The 22,211-nt window shown below is 41.2% G+C and overlaps 1 protein-coding gene across 1 annotated transcript in view; it reads right to left on the minus strand.

Annotated features, from left to right (window-relative positions):
* The window catches only part of LOC148028340 (cytochrome P450 CYP72A616-like), a 113,972-nt gene that overhangs the window by 46,122 nt on the left and 45,639 nt on the right, over positions 1 to 22,211 (minus strand). Inside the window, exons 2-3 of the mRNA XM_087690156.1 lie at positions 5,984 to 6,262; positions 5,404 to 5,648 (exon numbers count right to left, since the gene is read on the minus strand). Of these exons, the coding sequence (XP_087546282.1) occupies positions 5,404 to 5,648; positions 5,984 to 6,262 (524 nt within the window). The remainder of the gene's footprint in view (positions 1 to 5,403; positions 5,649 to 5,983; positions 6,263 to 22,211) is intronic.

Here is a 22,211-nt window from a genome sequence, read left to right on the forward strand (position 1 = left end):
GGGGAGGGGATTTGTTGTTTTCCAAACGGTGGTGTGACCGCCTAGGCGGACCTCAAGGCGGGGGAGCGCACCGGGAGGGGGCGCAAGGTAGGCGGCGCACGCAAGGTGGACAGGCGACTGCAGGGGAGGCAGCCAAGGAGCAGGGGGAGGATTGGCGAACGGGGAGGGGAGGACAGGAGAACGAGAGGGAGGAGAACGGGAGGAAGAAGGACTATCGAACGGGGGGGAGGGTTGTTGAACGAGAGGGAGGAGGACTACCACAGGGCGGGGGGAGCTGGCACAGGCGGGGGCAGGGAAGGACTGGTGTGGCGGCAGTTCAAACGGAGACGGGGGGCAACAGCGCGACACAATGACGGCAGCAAATGTGAGTGATAACTATATTTTGATTAGGTTGTACACTTGGATTCTAGTGTCGCATGAGTTGCATGTATGATATGCAAGTTAGTTATTTTACAATGACAAGCCAAGGACCCTAAGATATCAATGGGTGTCAAAGGCAAAAGTTGTAAAAAAATTATCCTTGGTAAATACTAGGTTGTACCTAGTGTTGAATTTTGGCCTAGAAGATACTAATGTTAGTGGTAGCATTGGCAACTAGGCATTAGTTAATTAATCAATGCTAGTTCAGGGGATTTGATGGGCTAATAAACACTCGGGAATACATGGATGACAAATTGGCCTAGCCAATTTAATTATTGGTTGGTAAAGTTAGTTTTTCTAGTAAGAATTAATCATTAAACTAATTTTTAAAATTGATAATCTAAATATTAATTTAATTGGGCTAAAAATTGCTAAAAACTGCAATTATAAGGTTGCCACTTGGCAAAACTTAACCATACAAGGAGAGAAAGGCTATTAAAGAATGTTGGAGTTTCATTCCAACATAGTGGAGATTAGGAGAGGAAAAGAGAGAGCTGCTACTATAAGTTTTCCAACCATTGGTGATCAACCTAGCCATTGGAGGCTATCAAACAACTACCCCCAACTAATCGGGAGGTCATTGGAGACACGTGACAACCCATGTAAGCTACAAGTGAGAGCAATTTTAGGGTCCACAAGGGCAAGGGGCTCCTGTCGATAGTGGGTTGCAATCAATCAACCATTCACAGCAAGGAAACATTCAATTTCAACTAATTCTAGCAATGAAACTCTGAAATTTCTCTCATCAACCAATTCACAGCTTTCCTCAAGATACCTCAGTCAAATTCAGTCCCAACTCCGTGCAATTGAAGAATTTTCGCTGCTAAACCCTAATTTACAATAGTAATTAGGGTTTACCAGCCACCTTGGGAAGAGTACTTAGAATTCAAGGCCTAGTACTTGAAATTCAGTAGATGAAATATGGAGATTTCGAAGAACTTCAAGAGGGTAGCTAGCCAACTTTAAGTTTGGGGCATAATTTGTCATCCAAGGAGCACATCAAAGGCCAATCCCCAAGCAAACTGAGGGGCAAATTCGTTTGAAGGCTTGCCGGTTGCTATGGGCATCAAGATGTATTGAAGATTGAAGGAGATCAAGCTAGATCTCAATGTACTTCAGCTTTTAGCAATACAAATTAAAGAAATACCGCAAGGGACACTTTTGGGGACAAAGGGCTTGCTATCTATTGTCCAAGATATAAGTGGTAAAGTGTGCATTACACTTGATATAATTTGTTGACTTGCTATAATTATTGATTAATTAGGTTACTATCACCCTCTTCGAGGAGGAAGGCTGGTTTCACAAAGTCACCGGCAATAGCTCCAATATTATTTGTCATGAAGGATGACTCTCTCTATCTATATTGTATATTGACTATAACCAACTCGACAAGATAACCATTAAGAGTCTTTATTCACTTTCCTCGATCCCAAGACACTTGAAGCACCTTGGAAGAGCAAAGATATTTAAAAACATTGATCTTCGTGAGGCTTATTCTTGTCAGAACAAGAGAAGGTGATAAATGGAAAACAACTAATTGCACAAGGTATGGCCAATTTGAATTTGTTCTCATGTCGTTTGGTCTCACAAATGCTCCACCAATCTTCCAACATCTAATGAATGACGTGTTCCTTGAGTACCTAGATAGCTTTATGATAATATATTTAGATGACATTTTAAATATTTTTCAAGAATCAAATGAGCACGAGCATCATGTGCGATAAGTTCTTAACAAGCTATGTGAAAAGGGATTATATGCTGAATTGAAAAAATTTTCCTTTCATAAATCGGAAGTGGAGTTCCTTGGATATATTATCACTCAAAATAGAATCTCAATGGACAGGAAGAAAGTGAAGACTATTCTTGGATGGAAAACACCAAGATCAATTCAAGTTATTCTTGGGATTTGTAAACTTTTACTAAATCTTCATTAAGGATTATTCCCATATCATTATGCCACTCATGTGATTAAGGGATTGATAACTTTATGTGGAACTCTAATGCAAATAACGCTTTTCAAATACTTAAGGAGGCCTTCACTATGGTCCCCCCATTTTGATAAATGTAGATTTATCCAAGCCTTGATGCATTGGATTTTTCTCTTGGTACTATCCTTTCCCAAGCTAGCGATGATGGCCGAGTACTAAGTACATCCGGTGGCTTTTCAGTCTAGAAAATTCTCAACAGCTGAAGTAAATTATGAAATTCATGATAAGAAACTTCTAGCTATTACTAACTCTTTTGAAACATGGAGACATTCTCTAGAGGGGAAACCACACAAAATCAAAAATCTAGAGTACTTCATGAGTTCTCAAGTTTCGAATCGATGGCAAGCAAGATGGAGTACCTTCCTTTCTAGATTTGATTTTGTCATAACATATCAACCGACAACCAACAAAGGAAACAAAATACATTGTCTCGACACTCCTTTCTTCCACCTAAAAAATGAGATGTAACAAGCAAAGCTCTAGAAGATGTGCCCTTCCTTCTACAAGTCAAAACAGATCTTTCCGAGCATAGCTTTGCCTAAAATATTAAGCAAAAAATTCAAGAAGGGTGTACAAGTGTTGAAGGCTTCCAAAAAGTTGAAGGCGTACTCTATTATCAAGGGCTATTGTATATACTATCTAGATCGCTTGAGTTACATGTACTCCAAACGAGGTGTAACCTTCCAATTGCATGACATTTTAGGGTCAATAAAATAATATTGCTCATCTCTAGAGACTAGTGGTGGCCTCAAATGTGAAAATTAGTCAAAGAATTTGTATGCACAATATAGCCAAAGTCCCTCACCATCGACCTTATGGGTTGCTCCACCCTTTAACTATTTCTAATCACTCTTGGTTATCTATGTCAATGGACTTCATCACTAATCTACCTTATTGCAAGGGATTCAATTCCATTCCGGTAGTGGTTGATAGATTTACCAAGATGGCACATTTTATCCCCACCCCACAAGATGGTTACTAGCGAAAGGCACAACCCGACTCTTCCTTGAACATATCTATCATTATCATGGGTTACCAAATATTATTTCAGATCGAGGACCATAATTTGTGTCAAGTTTTGAAAAAGTCTCCTCAAGCTTCTAGGTATGCAAACCAAGCTCTTTTCAACCAACCACCCTCAAAGTAATGGACAAACAAAGAAATCAAATCAAGTTTTGCAACAATATCTCCAATATACAATCAATTACCATCAAGATAATTGGGTGGATTTACTTTTCTTCGCTGAATTCGCCTGTACAAAAATGCTAGACAAAACGCAGAGTGGAGGGGGGGCTATCTGCAGTAAATGCAGGTCTAAACCTGCAAAATGGTGTGCCGTGGGCTGCTTGCAGAAAAGGCAAGTCTGTATGGTACCTCCTAGACAATAGAATGGCTGTCCAACCTATCTGACACCATCCGAGTAGAACACAGCAAATCCTTGTCAAAGGCAGACATGAGCTGAAAATAGGCCACCTTGCAAGTTTTGAATCCAAACGCAAGGTCTACAATATGTATGGATGGCGCCTGGCAAGTTCCATCACAGACAGCATACTCCTCTTCAAGATCTCCGACTCTTAGGCATGGCTCTGATACCATGTGAGAGTGTGCAACAGAAAGATGAAAGTGAACACAGAGAGAAGAAGGAGACAAAGAGAGAACCCAAGAGAGAAGGAACCATGTGACTGCAATGGCTGAAGGTACAAGGCTGCAACAGTCAATCCCAACACGCAGCTATACACACAAGTGTGGGCGCTAGATGGTAGCAAGGGGATAGGAGAATGAGGAGAACTGGCTAATTACGAAGGATCAACGGATAATGAAAGTGGGAGGGTAGGCCGCCTATATATAAATAAAAAGTGGCAAAACCCTAAATAGGGTCAATACCCTAAAAAAGGCTAAAAGTGCCCAAAAAGAAATGCACTAATGTGCCCTCCATCTAAAGTGTTTAAAACACATAAAATGATAGACAAATACAATGTCAGAGCTCCTAATATCCTCATTTGACTCAGAGTAAGGCTCACAAGTAGGAGATGACCACATAAGACACACATAACTACTAATAGTTATGCAACAAAACATTACATCTAATTGGATGGTACATTCATGTGGTTGAGGTTAATCCTAGATAACCACCATACACAAGGTATATCTAGTTATATCACTGGGCTAACCTACATAACTTTGTTACAAGTAGTAAATCATTTATTTCACCTTACTTATAGATGTGAATGCTAGGAAGAACGTGAGAATGATAAAATTTGAGCTATCCAACTTGATCATGTTACCATATTTTGATAGTAATCAATTTGGAGGCCCTGCCCATGCCATAGCTCAGACAAACATTCCTCCATACCTAGGGACATCGTAGGCTGTTCATTGCAATATAAAATGGCAGCCCCTAGTAGAGTCATACTCCCCTCTGCCTTGGCTTCCTCCTGCCATCCCAACCAAAACTACCCTAAAAGCCATTATATCTATGTACATTGCAGTTACAATACATCAATCATGTTGAGACCATGTACTTCCATGTTTTACTTTTGAGTAATATAATCAAAAACACTTTTCAAGGAAAAAAGGAGGAATCCAGTCCCTTCATTGATGAAAGTGAAAAAATACAAGGAGGCTGGCAGGTTGTTCTAGTGGTAATAGCACTCCATTTTATGCTTTCGTCTCTTTGAGCATGTTTTTTAAATTTCATACTGCAATTGTTATACACTAATGGCTAGACTTTACCTTTGGTCACACCATATGTAGGCCAAATTCTTATCATTGGCATGTTTCAACGAAAAGTATCTCTTATTGTAAAACCCCCTAAATCCAAAGTTTTGCACATAATAAAATCATGCATAATCAATGTGTGATGCACAGTAGGTTTAGTGCATGTTGTGATTTCGTTTGTGCACAAGAATCACGTGTATAATGAACACTTATACAGTAGTTTACATTGCCTATTATCTTGTGGTTAGTAAACAAGAATAAAGGTAGATAAATGCACCTGTGCCCAGGAAAGTTGAAATAAGGGCTGCAGACTAATTTCTTGTAATTCTGCAGATAACGATCAAATGTCTCATATACTTCTATTGCAGTGTTGCTGTCTATGACTTCACCAAAAGCAATACGTCCAATCAGCTTGACTGTCAAACTAAGAAAATGTTTATGGATGTCCACAGCTTCCTTCTCCAAAACAGTCCATCTTTGCATGTCATCTGCTGATTGTGTTTTTATTGCTTCAAAATGATTCTGCCAGCAAAAAGCATCCCACTAGATTGTGTGTCAAGACAAGGATATTGTACAGCTGAAATATAGCACATAGAAAAAGCATTCATAATTGTAATCCACCTACATCTCTACTAAACAATAGGCTAAAAATATACCATCACAATATGGTTTTAGTAATGCAAATATACATGTATAAAGCTGCCATGATTTTTAATCTAGTTGAAGTATTCAAGCAAAGGCAAACGTATATTAAGATTGTCAAACTTCGGAAGGATAGATGGTTTTATGCAACTCTTGTATAGCCTTTTGTACAAGGAGATTAATTAGTATAGATAAGTTTTGAAAGAGAAACAGACCTTCAGTTCTTTCGGAAGAAAGCACTGGCCAAAAATCTGTCTTTGATGTGCCCACGTAGCACCACTCGAAGTAAATAAACCGGAACCAAGTATCTCCAATGACGTGAGAAAAGATGCCTTTTCATAACACTCTGCATTTTGAACAAGTACTTGCTGGATGATAGAAGGATCAAGCACTATCAATCTAAGAAACTTTCCAAATTCAATGTAGAAGCACTTCCCATGCTTCTGAACACTTTTGAGAGACTCCCAGGTCAATATTTTACTCAGATCAGAAACCTGAAAGAAACAAAGCTTAATTATCCATCAAGACGAGAAATCTCTCACACTGAGCTTTTAATGGGCTAGTATAGAACCAAGCTAACTTTGTTTTTTAGAAAAGAAATTTCTATTTATAACACCTCAGAGAAAATTCCCCTAAGGTAAAGATACAAAGTACAGAGAAGGCCTTATAAAGAGAAACTAAGTACATGGTAAGTACAAAGCCTGTGTCAACAACCAATCTGCCCTTCCTTCGCTGAACTACCGTGCAGCCTCTCCCATCTCTCACGGAGAGTATGGATGAACCCTGTCCAGGTCATGAAAGAGACTCTATAGTGGAAACATCTTGGAGATCAATAGCATGACTACACCTCACACTCCAAATGAACAAAGCAATAATACTAGAAATCAACTCCCATCGATGACAATGTCCCCAAATCCATTGTGTTTGTGAGTACTTTGGAGTGGAGATCCTACTCAAATGCTAAGCAATGATGAGAAAAGAGTGGCTCCTTGAAAATCCTCATATCCGCATGTTGGGCCTTTGTCTATGACCCAAGCTACTACCCCCCAAGTTGCAACCATAATCTCTTTGGTGCCATGGAAGGCCATCTTGCGGGCTCTCCTCCATACCTCCTAATATATTACAATCCCATAGACAATGCCTCCAAGTCTCCTCTAACTCAACACATCTCGCACATGCCACTCAGCATTGCCATAACCAAGCCATGTATCAACTGCCATATTCCTATGAGCTACTAGCCATAGAAAGAAAGAAAGATATATTAATGTCTACATAAGGCCAATGTGGCCTATGAGACAAAATCCAGAGTACATCCATGTCTAATGTCATCTCATCAGTAAGGTAAAGATAACATTACAAATAAGTGGGTGGCCTATGAAACAATACTGAAAATAACTATACGGTGGGACTATACTAGGGTTGAACCATGTGTAGTGTTGTTCCATCGGTAGAAAAGAAAAGGAAAGGAAAGGAGAACCAAATCTTATAGACCATGTGCAAAAAGTGTGGTGGAGACTATGGGCTGTAGTTGATCTCAAGATCTGCACATGGGCTCAGCTATGATGCGGTCCCTAGCTGCTTCACTGATATGTCTGGTGGTGAGTCTTTGGTGTCTCGTGATAATGGCTCTGATCCGACTGTGGTGTGGCATTCTCGGACGTGATCCTGGTAGACGGGGTCGTCGTGCTCGACAAAAGGAAATGGCTCTATCCAATGTGACTCCACGGCGTGGCCTGTAAGGTGTCTAGCGGGTTGGCTCTGTCTCTGCTAGGCTGGTAGTGTCAGTAGGGTCGGCTCTGTAGAAGAAGTCTGTCACTACTCTCTGTGTGTGTCCTTCTAGATAAGCTGGCCTCCTATCTTGTAGTAGTGCAGTTCAAGCTACCACTGAAGAAATCTTCCTATATTAAATAAGATCAAGCTACCACTGAAGAAATCCCTTAAGGTTGGCAACATGACATTGGATGCCCTAGGCGGCATTAAAAAATGAATACATTGCAAGTGACCCAAAAATGCCAACAACCCCAAAATCTCAGAAAGTGAAACAAAATCTTCATATGAAGTTGGGCCGGACCATGATATTTAGTCTTGCCAAAGGTTTGATCAAAAGGGCACATCCTAGTCCCCACCATAGCATGCCAAATGTCAAAAAGGAGGACACAAAATGAATCTATGACAGGAAGACTCGACCATAATGTACAAAATAAACTATTCTCATTGGAAAGACCCCTATAGTGAAGAGCGGATGCAAGGGAAAGAACACGCACTAGCATTCTCCAAATGAATACCTTGCATTTGAATGGCATCTTGTTGATCCATCACTATCAATCTCCATCAAGCTTTAGATTTGTGCAATCCCCAAAACACATTCGCTTTCTTGTCAATCATGAGCAATCTTTGATCATGGAATGATAAATTTGATTAACCAAAGATGAATCCAAAGACATACGCCCTTCAATGTCCCAATCTTGCTAGGGATGAACAGAATCTAAGACAAGAAAAGGTTGCTAGTCATGCAAAAGTCAAGAGACCTTGGCTCACAAATCACGATAGCCACAAGGGACCCAAAAAATCCGTCTAATGGTGTCAAAAAAACATCAGTGTGTCTCGAGGCAAGAGAGTAGTATCAGCCACCAAGACCAATGCAAGGCGAGTCATGTGATTAAACTTAGGTCTCTCCTCCGATTTGTCCTCCCAAGGAAGCAGACAAGATACCACCAGAATTTTCATTTGCAATGAATTTGCAGCTAGTGTGTCCTCTATCAGATGCCATTAGACCTTGCAAAGAGCAATTTTCAACACACCTTGCAAAGAGCAATTTTCATTTGCAAAGAGCAAAGAGCAATTTGCAGCTAGTGTGTCCTCTATCAGATGCCATTAGACCTTGCAAAGGTTGTTGATCAACACACATCGCTTGAAAAAGAGATCAATGAAGGGCTTCCATATGGGTGTCAACATCCAAAACAGCCCCACCTCCCATGGATTTCAGGGTACAAACAGGGCTCCAAGGTATCCAAGTTATACCACCATGCACAAAATCTTTCTTCCATAGCATGGAACGAAAGTGTTGGGTGAGATCCTTCCAAGCAACCTTAGTCCAAGGCAACAATGGCAAAAAGTAACTGAGCATGGGGAGCATAATGGTCTATGCCACTTTAAGGTGCACATGAAATAGCCAAGCTTGAGATTTCCAATAACCAAACTTGGCTGCCAATTTATGTGATACCTATTTCAGCAAGAATCTTGGCTGCACATCAATACCCAAGAGATAACCAAGATGCCTTACAATGTCTCCTTGTTGAACACCCACATGCTACCACCACAAATCTGGAAAATTCGAGCCAGTACAAGCAATAAGGGACGATTTGACAGCATTGATATGAAAACCCAACATATGTCCAAACAAATCCCAAACATCTAAACATTTGCAAAGGTTAGAAGCATTTGCTTTCAAAACCAAAAATGTATCGTCAACCAGTGCCACCTAAACAACAAAATGTTGGTATGGAGGAGATAAACTAGCCAACTATCCCATATCAACAACATGCGATAACATGGAAAGAATATAGTGAGTTGAAACCAGTCTTCCTAGGATAAGGTGGCAATACTTGATTAAGCACTTAATTACAGCAATCAATAAATAAGCATATTTCCAAACTTCTAAACCTTTGCAAAGGTTAGAAGCATCTACTTTCAGAACCATAAATGTATCGTCAACCAACGCCGCTTGAACAACAAAATGTTGTTGTGAAAGGAGAGATAAACTAGCTAGCTATCCCATACCAACAAGATGCAATAACATGAAAAGAATACGGTGAGTTGAAACCAGCCTTCCCTCTTAGATAAGGTGGTAATACCTAATTAAGCACTTAATTATAGTAATCAATAAATAAGCATAAACTGAAATGCACACTTTACCTTAATAGTCTTGGACAATGAACATCTTGTTGGCCCCAAAATTCACGTCCCTTTTGGTATTTCTTTAACTTCAATTGCTAATGGATTGAACGAGATTCCACAATCTCCTTGGTTGATCCAAAAGCCCCTTGTTGTACCAACAATCAACAAACAGCAAATTGCCCCTTGATTTTCACCTAAGACTTACTCTAATGGAACCCCAACTAGCCAAATGCTGCCCCAAATTTACAATGGATGGGCTGGCATCTAAAATCCCTAACAATTCCTTGAATTTTAGGCCCTAATTTCAATGTGCAATGCCCTTGACTTATAGCACAGGTCTTAAGGTGGCTGCTAAACCCTAATTACTACTATAAATTAGGGTTTACAACACAATTTTTCTTGCTGTCCACCAAATTTGGTTGTGATCTTCTCAAAATGGCTAAGAATTGCCTAGATAACTTGAGAATGGATTAGAGAAAGTGAAAGAATGCAAAAAGAGAGATAAATTCCTGATTTTTCACGCAAGAAAAGCCCTAAAATTGATTGCTGCCTGCTCTAATCAACCCCAAATGCTGTTGTCTGCTGCCACAAAAGTGTCCAACTGCTGTCATCTGCAAAAAATGCTGTCACATGCATTTGTAGGCATCATAAATGCTATTGCCAACATCACCAAGGTCTCTTGCAGCAGTTGGCAGCCTCCTAAATGTCTCCACAGCAGCAAATTCTGATCAGCAACTTCTCTTCCCTCTCTCTCACAAGCTCAATAAATGAAAACAGCCTCCAAAAGCCCAAAAACCTTTTTTCTCAATTGCATGGGTATTTGTACCAAGTGGCAGCCTTCTAAACCCATTTTTCAACATTATCCAACCATTAAATTAATTTTGAAAATTGATTTCGGCCCATCTGACCCTACCAACATTTAAATGTCCCATCCATAATTAAATTGGCTAGGCCATTTGCAACCTGGAGTGATCCCCAACCTCTATTGATCCTTAGACTGACATTGATTAATTAATTAATGCCTAGTTCCTAGTGTCACCACAGACACTTAATGGCCAAACAACTATCCTAGGGTCAAAACTGACACCAACTGACAACCAAAACCTAGCTGGCATAACTTGTTACAACTTGTTCCTTTGACACTCATTGCAACTTCGGGGTCCTTGGCTTGCTACCATGAGATAACTACCATGTGCAACGCATGTGCCTAACAACCTGACACATTTGATGATTAACTTAATAAAATGTTACTAGCAAGATTAAAGCATCTCAAAAATGTCACGTCCCTGTGATAGACCTCCCCCTTGAAATCCCTGCAATCATCCTTGATTGCACTACATTGTGTCAAAGCAAAAGCATACTACACTAGAATTTTCAGAAGGCATCACAGTCACAACATTGGCCATTGTTGTCTAACTATGCCATACGCCTCAAACTTGCTGAAAATTTCTAACCAACATAAATATCAAATAAAACTGAAAAATAGTCTAGAACTATTGCTAGAAACCCATTGGATACATCCATAACTCATGTTTCTCAACTATTTTGGCTAAATAATCATAGAAAAGCATAAACTCAACATGAACCATGTCTCAAACTGTCAAATGGCATTCACTTACATGCTGTTGTTCATGGAACCAAGTATAAACCATTGAAAACGGAGCATAAACTGATTTTATACTGATCTGAAAACTGGTCACAAACTGCTGCAAATGTGATCCCAATCTGATCACACACTGATGCACAACTAATCCCAAAAGTAACCATAAATTGATCTCTATCTAATCATGAGCTGAGCTAACACTGATCAGAAATTGAACCCCAAACTGATGTAAAAACTCATGTCAAACTGATGTAAATGTATAGTTTCACTGCCGTAGTGAAATTCATACTCATCTACATAAATCTCATAGTAGCTAGCATACTAAATAGTGACCTCATGGCAAATATATTGTCAGCACGGTACCTTGGATGCATGTTGATTACATCTAAGATCCACTATATACGAGAGCTGTCCAAAACTAGAGTGGAAGTGCTATCTCCCCCTTGAGCATCAAGCACTACTTTAGACCCCTACTCTGTTGAATCCAAGTGAGTCCAAAGAACCAATATCGGCTCTAACTGAAAGACATCTAGGTAAAGTTGCAACAACAAAGGATGGTGTCACGAGGACGTGAAAATTTGATGCTTTGCTTATGTTTAATTGACATTTGATTAAAGGATTAATCAAATGTGCAATTAAAAGATGCACATGTGAGGTGCAAGCTACTTTCTCACAGTTGAAGACCGAAGAAACCTGTAAAAAAGAAAGGTGTCAAAGGCAAAAGTTGTAACAAGTTACACTTGTTAGATTCTAGGTGGATTTTGGTGTCAGTTTGCCCCTAGGACCATTAATTGGCCATTAAGTGTCAGTGGTGGCACTAGGTACTAGGCATTAATTAATGGATTAATGCTTGTCCAAGGGTCAATTAATGCATGGGACCACTTTGGGTTGCAAATGGCCTAGCCAATTAACTTTTGGATGGGCAAGGTCAATTTTTTGGGCATGGATTAAGGGCTGAATTAATTTTCAGAATTAATTAATTTTGAAAATTAATTAAATGTTGAAAATTGCTGAAAATGGATTACGAAAGCTGCCACTTGGCAAAACTTTCCCATGCAAGTGGAGGAAAGGCTAAATAGGGCTGAAGGAAGAGAGAAATCTCGTTTTTTCATTTTGGAGCTGTTGGAAAGAGGTGTTGGACTGTGGCTGCCAGCTTTTGGGGCCATTTCCCAGCCATTGGAGATCATTTCGGTGATGGAGATTGCATATTCTTGACCTTGGGAAGCTGACAATTGCTGCTGATGCACTTTCTCCTAAAGAGATCAAAGTCTCTGATGCTCCTATTGTTGTTGGTGCATCCGTTTGGGGCTAGTACAGCAGGGCAGCAACTGATTTTGATCAGTTCTTCGCGACAAATCTCAAAATTTTCTCTCTTTACAGCATTCTGTCATCTCCTTGAGCCTATGCTCAGCCATTCGGAGAAGATCTCAGCCATTTTTGGTGGGCTGATCTGTAATTTCTGTAGTAAACCCTAATTTAAAGCAAAAATTAGGGTTTAGCAACCACCTTGGGATCCATGCCAGAGATTGAAGGCTCAAGGGACTGAAATCAACAGTTGGTAATTGAAGATTATCAAGGGATTTCAGGAGCCAGCCCATCCCAAATTGATTTGGGGCAGCATTTGGCCAGCCAAGGTCAACTTGGAGAAGAAGTCCTAGGTGAATCAAGGGGCAAATGACCCAAAAGGCTTGTTGTCATTTATGACAGCAAGAGCAATTGGTTAGCAGGAGGAGATTGAAGAATTTCAAGTTGTACTCCTTCCAATTGAATGAAGCTAAAGAAATACCTCAAGGGGCGCCAGTTTTGGGGCCAACAAGGAGTCTACTGTCCAAGAATGTTATGGTAAAGTGTATATTTTATTTTATGTGCATTTATTTATTGTTGGAATTAACTCTTAAATCAGGTTATCACCACCCATTCCAAGAAGGAAGGCTGGTTCCATGGTTCCATTACCGGGATACATCAAATCTCTTGATTTGGTGGGCCCAAGGCACCTAATTGCAAGCCAAAGCTTTGTTCTAGTGCTAATTTTTCTGCTCAGCTCTGAGAAATTACAGCAAGATGTCTTCATACAGTGGGATGCAATCAAGCAGTAATAATGCCTCTCATGATGCACATTCACATAGGGAATAAGGAAATGCAGTGCCTGATCTTGGACAAGGCACGAATCATGGACAACATGCTGAAAATGTGGTTGAAGGCCAAGATGTTGGACCCTCAATGCAGAAAGATGATGATGATCAGTAAGGGGAAATGGAATTTGATGATGCATTCAAGAATCAAATGAGGGCAGCAGCCAATATCTTTGCTGAATTGGCAAAAGGTCCTCAGTTTACTCGGTTTTTTGAACACTCCTACAAAGGACAACAAGGGCAAGAAGAGAAAATCCTCTTCTAGAACTTCGGGACAGCAAGATGCACTGAAGAACAAGCCAAAGCCTTCTCAAGATGCTTCTAAAGATGCTCATGGTGAAAAGCAGTTAGTGCCAGTTGGGCAAGAAATGCAAATGCAAGTTCATGATGTAAATGCTAATGCTATGGTTTTTGGACAGTAAGGTTTGCATGAGAATTTGGGGCAGCCAGCTTACTTTGGCAATAGCACAACTTTTGATGCTACGGTGGGTGAGCGATTGAATTTGGGAATATATGGCACACCTCCCCATAACTTTCAGCAACCAATGCATGGCTTGCATAACCCAATGTACTTGGGTATGGCTCATGGAATGCATAATCCGATGTATGGCGGCATCGGTATGATGCCAGGTGTGCAAAATCACGCAAATAGGCAAGCATCGGTACCGCATCGTGCTTTTGGGGCTCAAGGAATAAGTGCTGGTCATGCAAATGCTCCATTTAATGTTATCATGGAAATTGCCTCTACACTAGCGGATACACTATGCCTTTCATGTAAGCTTGTTGAGGCCTTTTTATGCTGATGTATCTAAGGATGTATCTGCTGAAATTCAGTCCAATGTAGAGAAGCTGAATGAGATATTAGTATCCGAGCAGACTTTGGCACATAAAGAGAAAAGGTCAAAGGTAAAGCTTCCATAAGCTATTGGGTGAAGTTTCACAACTGTTCACCAATGGATGCTAAATGGATGGAAGCGGATGACTTGGCAGACCATCCTCAGTTGTTGCAGCTTTACCTTCATGCCTTTCAGTTAGAGCCAACTTTGGATCGAGCTCTTTCAGGTTCAGCAGGGCAAGGGTCCAGAATACCACCTGATACTCAAGGGAAAGATAGCACTTCCACTCCTCTAGGAATGGACTGCTCTAGTCTAAAGTAGATCTCGGATGTATTCAGCATGCATCCAAGGTACTGTGCTGACAGTATGTCTGCCATGAGGTCACTATTCAGTATACTAGTCACTCTGGTATATATATAGATGGGTATGGTTTTCACTGCAGCTCTGAAACTGTACATTTGCATGAGGTTATGATCATGAGACACTGATTACCGAGTGCTGGTTTTCAGTGTATGATCATTAGTTTCAGTGGTATTCAGCTGGTTCTATGGACAACAGCATATGTATTGAATGCCATTGACAATTCAGCCATGGTTTCGGCTCCATTTATGCTTTATTATGGTTGTGTAGCCAGCACTGTTGAGAAACAAGAGTTTGGGATGCATCCGATGAGTTTCTGGCAACAGTTCTAGACTATTGTTGAGCTTTATGCTATGTTTATGCTGGCTGGAAATTTTCAGCAAATGGTGGGCATATGAGATAGTTAGTCAGCAATGGCCAATGTTGTGTTGACTATGATGCCTTGTGAAAATTCCAGTGCAGTATTGTTTGCTTTGACACATTACAGTGCAATAGAGGACGATTGCAAGGATTTCAAGGGGGTCGTCTATCACGAGGACATGAAAATTTTATGCTATGCTTATGTTTAATTAACATTTGATTAAAGGATTAATCAAATGTGCAATTAAAAGATACATATGTGTTCCACATGTGAGGTGCAATCTACTTTCTCACAGTTGAAGACTGAAGGACCCTGTGAAAAACATGGGTGTCAAAGGCAAAAGTTGTAACAAGTTACACTTGTTAGATTCTAGGTGAATTTTGGTGTCAGTTTGCTTTCTAGGTTCATTAATTGGCCATCAAGTGTCAGTGGTAACACTAGGTACTAGGCATGAATTAATGGATTAATGCTTGTCCAAGGGTCAATTAATGCATGGGACCACTTTGGGTTGCAAATGGCCTAGCCAATTAATTTTTGGATGGGCAAGGTCAATTTTCTGGGCATGAATTAAGGGCTGAATTAATTTTTAGAATTAATTAATTCTGAAAATTAATTAAATGGCTGAAAATTGTTGAAAATGGATTAAGAAAGCTGCCACTTGGCAAAACTTTCCCATGCAAGTGGGGGAAAGGCTAAATAGGGCTGAAGGAAGAGGGAAATCTCGTTTTTTCATTTTGGAGCTGTTGGAAAGAGGTGTTGGACTATGGCTGCCAGCTTTTGGGGCCATTTCCCAGCCATTGGAGACCATTTCGGTGATGGAGATTGCATATTCTTGACCTTGGGAAGCTGACAATTGCTGCTGATGCACTTTCTCCTGAAGAGATCAGAGTCTCTGATGCTCCTATTATTGTTGTGCATCCGTTTGGGGCTGGTACAGTAGGGCAGCAACTGATTTTGATCAGTTCTTCACAACAAATCTAAAAGTTTTCTCTCTTTACAGTATTCTCTCATCTCCTTCAGCCTATGCTCAGCCATTCTCAGCAATTCTTAGCCATTCGGAGGAGATCTCTGCCATTTTTGGTGGGCTGATCTGTAATTTCTGCAGTAAACCCTAATTTAAAGCAAAAATTAGGGTTTAGCAACCACCTTGGGATCCATGCCAGAGATTGAAGGCTCAAGGGACTGAAATCAGGAGTTGATAATTGAAGATTATCAAGGGATTTCAGGAGCCAACCCATCCCGAATTGATTTGGGGCAGCATCAGCCAAGGGTAAAATTGGAGAAGAAGTCCTGGGTGAATCAAGGGGCAAATGACCCAAAAGGCTTGTTGGTCATTTATGACAGCAAGAGCAATTGGTTAGCAGGAGGAGATTAAAGAATCTCAAGTTGTACTCCTTCCAATTGAATGAAGCTAAACAAATACCTCAAGGGGCGCCAGTTTTGGGGCCAACAGGGAGTCTACTGTCCAAGAATGTTATGGTAAAGTGTGTATTTCATTTTGTGCATTTATTTATTGTTGTAATTAACTCTTAAATCAGGTTATCACCACCCATTCCAAGAAGGAAGGCTGGTTTCACATGGTCTACCAAGTCATCCTCTTCCATGCACTTTGCATCCATTGGTGAATAGTTCTGAAAGTTCACCAAATATCTCTTGGAAACTTTACCTCTGATTCTTCTTTCCTTATGTGCCAAAATCTACTCAAGTACAAATATCTTGCCAGCTCCTCAACCTCTGGCTGAATTACAACAAATACATCCTTTGGCACATCACCACGAAAAAGCCTCAATAAACTGATATGAAAGGCATTATGTATCCACCATTGTGGAAGTAATTTCAACCGATATGCAACATTGTTGATCTTCTCCAACACTTGGAAGGGCCCATAGCATCTCATAGTCAACTTCACATACAACCTCTCTCTTTCTTTCATCCTTTTGAGCATTGCATTTTCAAAACGTAGCAATACATAATCGTCCTCTACAAATTACAAAACATGTCTATAGCAATCAACTGCCTTATTTTGCTTTTCTTGTGATCTCTGAAGCACATACTTTATCTTTGCATAGGTTGCATCCAGGTTTTCCACATAGCAATTAGCCTCAAAGATCTTATCCTTAGTGTGTAAGATAGGTGGTACCTTTTTACCACCCTCAACTATCTTAAATGGAGCTTTGCTAGTGAAACTATACACTGTATTATTGTATGCAAACTCAACCAATGGCAAATACTACTCCCGCTGTGTCTTATGGTCTGATACATAATACCTTAAAAGATCCAACACTATAGAATCAGCCTCTTCCGAGTGACCATCTATCTATGGATGGAAGGATGATGAGAATTTTAGCATGATACCCATATTCTCAAATAACCCCTTCCAAAATAAACTCGTCATCCGAGAATCTCGATCACTAACGATTAACTCTGGTATACCATGATACTTAAAGATGTGTTGCAAGAACAAACATACCATATGATCGCCGTTATCTTTTTCTTTAGCGAAACAAAATGGGCCTATTTGCTAAACTTGCAAATGATAGTCCATATCCCATCATTTCTTGTAGCTGTCCTACAAAGCTCAAAAATAAAAGCCATAGCAATGCTCTAGCAAGGCCTGTCTCGAATGGGCAATGGCTGTAACAAACCTGGCATCTTTTATCTATCATGCTTAACCTTCTAACATAAAATACAAATCTTCACAAACCACTCTACATCATGTCTCAAAGCTAGCCAATAAAAGAAATACTCCATTGCCTTAACTATGGCATCAATACATCTGTCCTGCATACGAAGGAGCCTGACTTTCAATGATCACTCTACCCCTGAACTGCTTTGTGCCACAGTCACCCATGCATCATCAAAAATCCATCTCGTAGCACAAAGTGTTAATGCCTCTTGCCATTGCAAAGCTGATCATAAACAATAAACCATGTTGACTGAAGAGATATTTCTCATAGACCTGCAAATTTCTCTCTACACCGTGGAGAAGACTCATAAGGCACAACTCAACCATCCTGCATTAAAACAGCCCTGATGTTGTTTCCACAAATGACTTCCTTAGATCAGGCTACACAAGCACAAGATTTGAAGTCATCTTTTCCTTTAACTTCTCAAATGCTAAAATTTCCATTATTGTCCATCTAAATGGCACATTTTTCTTTTGCAAAGCACACCATGGAGACACAATTTCAGCAAACCCACGTACATAGTTTATGTAGTAAGAACATAAACCCAAGAAGCTACAGATCTCATGAACATTCTTCAAAGGTGGGCATGATCATATTGCCTCAACTTTTAACAGGTCCATACAAATAACATTAGCCGATCCAATATCCCCCAAAAAGTGGATCTCATGCAAAAAGAATTCACTTTTCTTGTCATTAATGATCAGCCTATGCTTACACAACTCATTGAACATAGCATCCAAGTGCTCTCCATGCTCAGCCTCATTCTTTGAGTAGGCAATCATGTCATCAAAGAAAACACCCACAAATGTCCTATGTGGCCTGAAGATGCAATCCATCATGTGATTAAGAGTGGAAGGAGCATTCATAAGTCCAAAAGGCATGACAAGAACCTAATACAATCCAAAAGATGACTTCCATCTTAGACACATCCTCTAGTCTAATGCGTATCTAATGATACCACTTTTCAAATCTATATGGCTGAAAATGATTGCCCCCTACAATCTATCTATGAGATCATCGATCCGAGGGATCAAAAACCGATTCTTTATTATGATTTTATTCAAAGCACGATAGTCAATGCACAGACGCCATGAACCATCCTTTTTCTACATCAAAAGCACTGAAGAACAAAAAGGAGATAAGCTAGGCTAAATCAATCCTTTTTCTAACAACTCATTCACCTAACTCATAATTTCCTCCTACTAGGCTATACTGACTCTGTAGGGTAGCTTATTAGATGGGCTACTTTCAAGGATAAGATCTATACCATGACCTTCATGCCGTTCAGGCGATAGCTTCCCTGGAAGTGACTAAGAGAAGCAATCAACATACATTTTCAGAAATGACATGTAATCCTTCTCTAACTTAGAACATTCTCACTATCATCCTTATTCTTAGTAAAAACCAAGTACATTGAAAGATTATTTTTCATTACTTTAGAAATAGTTGCATATATGACAGGGATAGATTCCCCTTTCAACTTTACATGGAGTATAAGAGTCTTTCCCTTATGCTGAATAGTGATCTCTTTTGCACGTGAATCAATCACTATATGTATATGGTGACACCATGGCATACCAAGGAGCATATCATAACTCTCAAGTGGAGTAATAAAGAACTCTTCATTGTCCACATATCCCTGAATATGTAAGCGAAGCTTTTCAATAAGCGGTATGATAGGCTCTGCATGGCCTTTACATGCCATTCCAACTTCCCCCATGGGTCCCATCTCATCCTCTCTGATGCCTACACAAGCTCCCATATCTACAGAGATGAAGTTGGCTTGTGCACTATTATCAAAGAATATCCATGCATGCCAAGCTTTGATTTTGCTCCATGCTCTACATAACTTAGTACATCATCATTGAGCTAATCACTAGCAGCATCAAACACAAATCCCACTGGCATTTTAGGCTTCTTTCCCTTAGGATCTCCCTGATTTTCTGATTTTCCAACTTGCTGCCTATTGAGACAGTCCTTTGCAATATGACCCCTCCTATTCACAAATGAAGCATTTATTTGCAGCCATTAATTCCCTATTGTGCCAATGATTTCCAACCCTTTCATTGTTGTTTTGGCCTCTTTTCAAGCTGATTTTCAGATCTTCCATTTTCTCAGCCTTACACAACTTTTTATTCGCCTTCTTCCCACTCTCTTAGAAGCCCGAATCCTTCCCATGCAACAAATCATCAGCTATAGCAACAATCTCTATGACTTGAGACATGCTAGACATGGTGGATTTTATACAAAAATCCCTAATTCCTTTGGACAACCCACATACATATTTTTTCACTTGTTCATGAAGGGGTACCAGACGATAAGACATGACCGGCAGCAATGCATCCAAAACTTCTTATTGTATTGCTCTAAATTCTTGTATTCCTTGGTACCTAGCTTGTTCCAAGCTGTCATGATGTCCACCTCAAAGATACTTATCAATCAATTTGATGCAACATTTGCTTGAATTGTACCCATGTTGACGGTGCTCTACCTTGCATCAAGAGTGTGGACCACCACTGCAATGCATTCCCCTTCAAGAAAGTAGCTGCCTTCTGAATCTTAGAGGATCTGGTGAAATGTTCCCCTAAATAGGATGCATCAAACTACTGAATGAATGTCAAAGCTTTCAGCCTATCTTGTGCACCACTAAAGGACTCAAACTTCATTGCTTTTCCAACCTCATCATAGTCTTTTGCTGCCCCTTTGCCAGTCAAGTTATTATAAATTGGTCTTTTTTTGCAAGTAAAATATGGCTGATTATTTTACTCAAAAAACTAATTACAAAGGAGTGCTCATGCTCAACAGACTAGTTGGAGCTGATGAAAGTCACAAATACATCATGTATACAAGCCTCTCAAGGCGGTCTCGGTGGAGGGGATGGGGGCAAAAAGCCATGGAGTGGGGGGTCTATCGCCATCTAGGGCTGTCTGCCTGCATCACGAAAAACAGGTCCTGGCCACCCCAAGTGCACATGAAATGACATCGGAGCTCCTGATGAGCTCTGGACTCGCCCGGCACCCACCTGATCCCATCGGCTGCGGAGGGAGTGAATGATGGAGATCTAGAGCTCTGCCAAGGTCGCTTGTACTGAAAGTCTCTCTCCGCCAGAAGCCTCCTAACACCGTGCCTTCCAAATATGCCAACCAGTAAGACTCCTTATGATCTCCCATACGTCAAAGCGGTCTACTGTGGGCTCCAGTACCTAACGGATAGGTAGAGCCTCCAAACCGATCATTGTGCACGACCCTACCTTGATAATGAATATCGTGTCCTGCATCCCGGCCTCATATAGAAGGTGATGGCCCTGGCTGACCGTCTATCAGCAAAAAGCTCCTCATGAGATACATCCAAGATTGGGTGCTATATGGCGAAGGATACGGCATGCTCCTCTCCACACAAGCTATACCACCTCACACGACCAAAGGCAGTGCTTTGGGGTTTCTAGAGGCTGCTGTATGCAGCGCTTACAACCTCCCTCCTCCTGTATCTAGGCAAGCCAACTTCCCACCGCCAAGCCTCCATATGCTACTAGCCATAAGAAATACGATACCCTCCTCGGCCTCCAACTATCCTATAGGCGGCGCTAGAAGATCCGTCGGAAAGGCTCCGTGATACTATGCTCCGCCCAGTGTCTGCTACATGACGGTGCCCAATCCATATTCTCCTGTATCAATACGTCTCTGCCAATCCTGGTGGTGTACTCCAGGAACCTCAATGGCTTCTTGGCAACCACAATGGCCAGCCATAGCCACTCTCCCGGATCCCACTCCAACCCATCAAGTGGCCTGCCCTCCCAGATCCAAAGGCGCCACTCCCTGAGCTCCTGTCAAAAGACAAAAGGGTCCAACCGCCATGTCTTCCCCTAAAGGCCAATCACCCGGATCCTCCTCCATGAAAGGATAGCTATCCCCTCATCCTGCTGCCCTTTGTCAAGAGCCAGACGCCCCCCCCCCCTTCTGTACGGTGAAAAGGGTCCGAGGTGGAGCACTGCCCATTCTACCTACCACCTGTAGGGGGATCCCTGCTGGTGAAAACCTAGCGGCCCATACCTCCCCAAGCTCTATCGGCTCTTGTATCGCGAGAGCCAGCCACTCCTGAGGTATTTCTGCGTCTATCTCCCTTCTCCTCAGCTCCACTCCTCTCCGAAAACCTGACACTTGCAGTCCACCATCCTGTATACCTCCCGCCATGTCCTAAGGGTACAAGCCGGGCCGATCTTTGACCTGGGGGTTCCAGATCACCGGCTGACGGTCTATCTCCTCCTAGCAGCCTCGGGGGCTCTAGATTAGGGCATTACAAAGACTCTGCCACATGCAGAGCAAGCTACATAGAAAAGGTGATCTGGAGGGACGGGCGCGGGGGGGGGGGATCTAGGCCAACGTGAAGATCCATCTCAGGGATGGCCTCCACTCACCGCCAAGCCTCGGTCTATAATCCTGAAGACCCTCCTGCAATAGGACCTTCCAGGTCTGCCCTCCTAGTGTGAGGCCGATCCATCTCAGGGATGGCCTCCACTCACCGCCAAGCCTCGGTCTATAATCCTGAAGACCCTCCTGCAATAGGACCT

This window comes from Lygodium microphyllum, chromosome 12 (assembly GCF_053477565.2).
Source record: "Lygodium microphyllum isolate KBCC chromosome 12, Lygodium_microphyllum_v1.1.10, whole genome shotgun sequence".
In the NCBI taxonomy this organism is placed as follows: domain Eukaryota; kingdom Viridiplantae; phylum Streptophyta; class Polypodiopsida; order Schizaeales; family Lygodiaceae; genus Lygodium; species Lygodium microphyllum.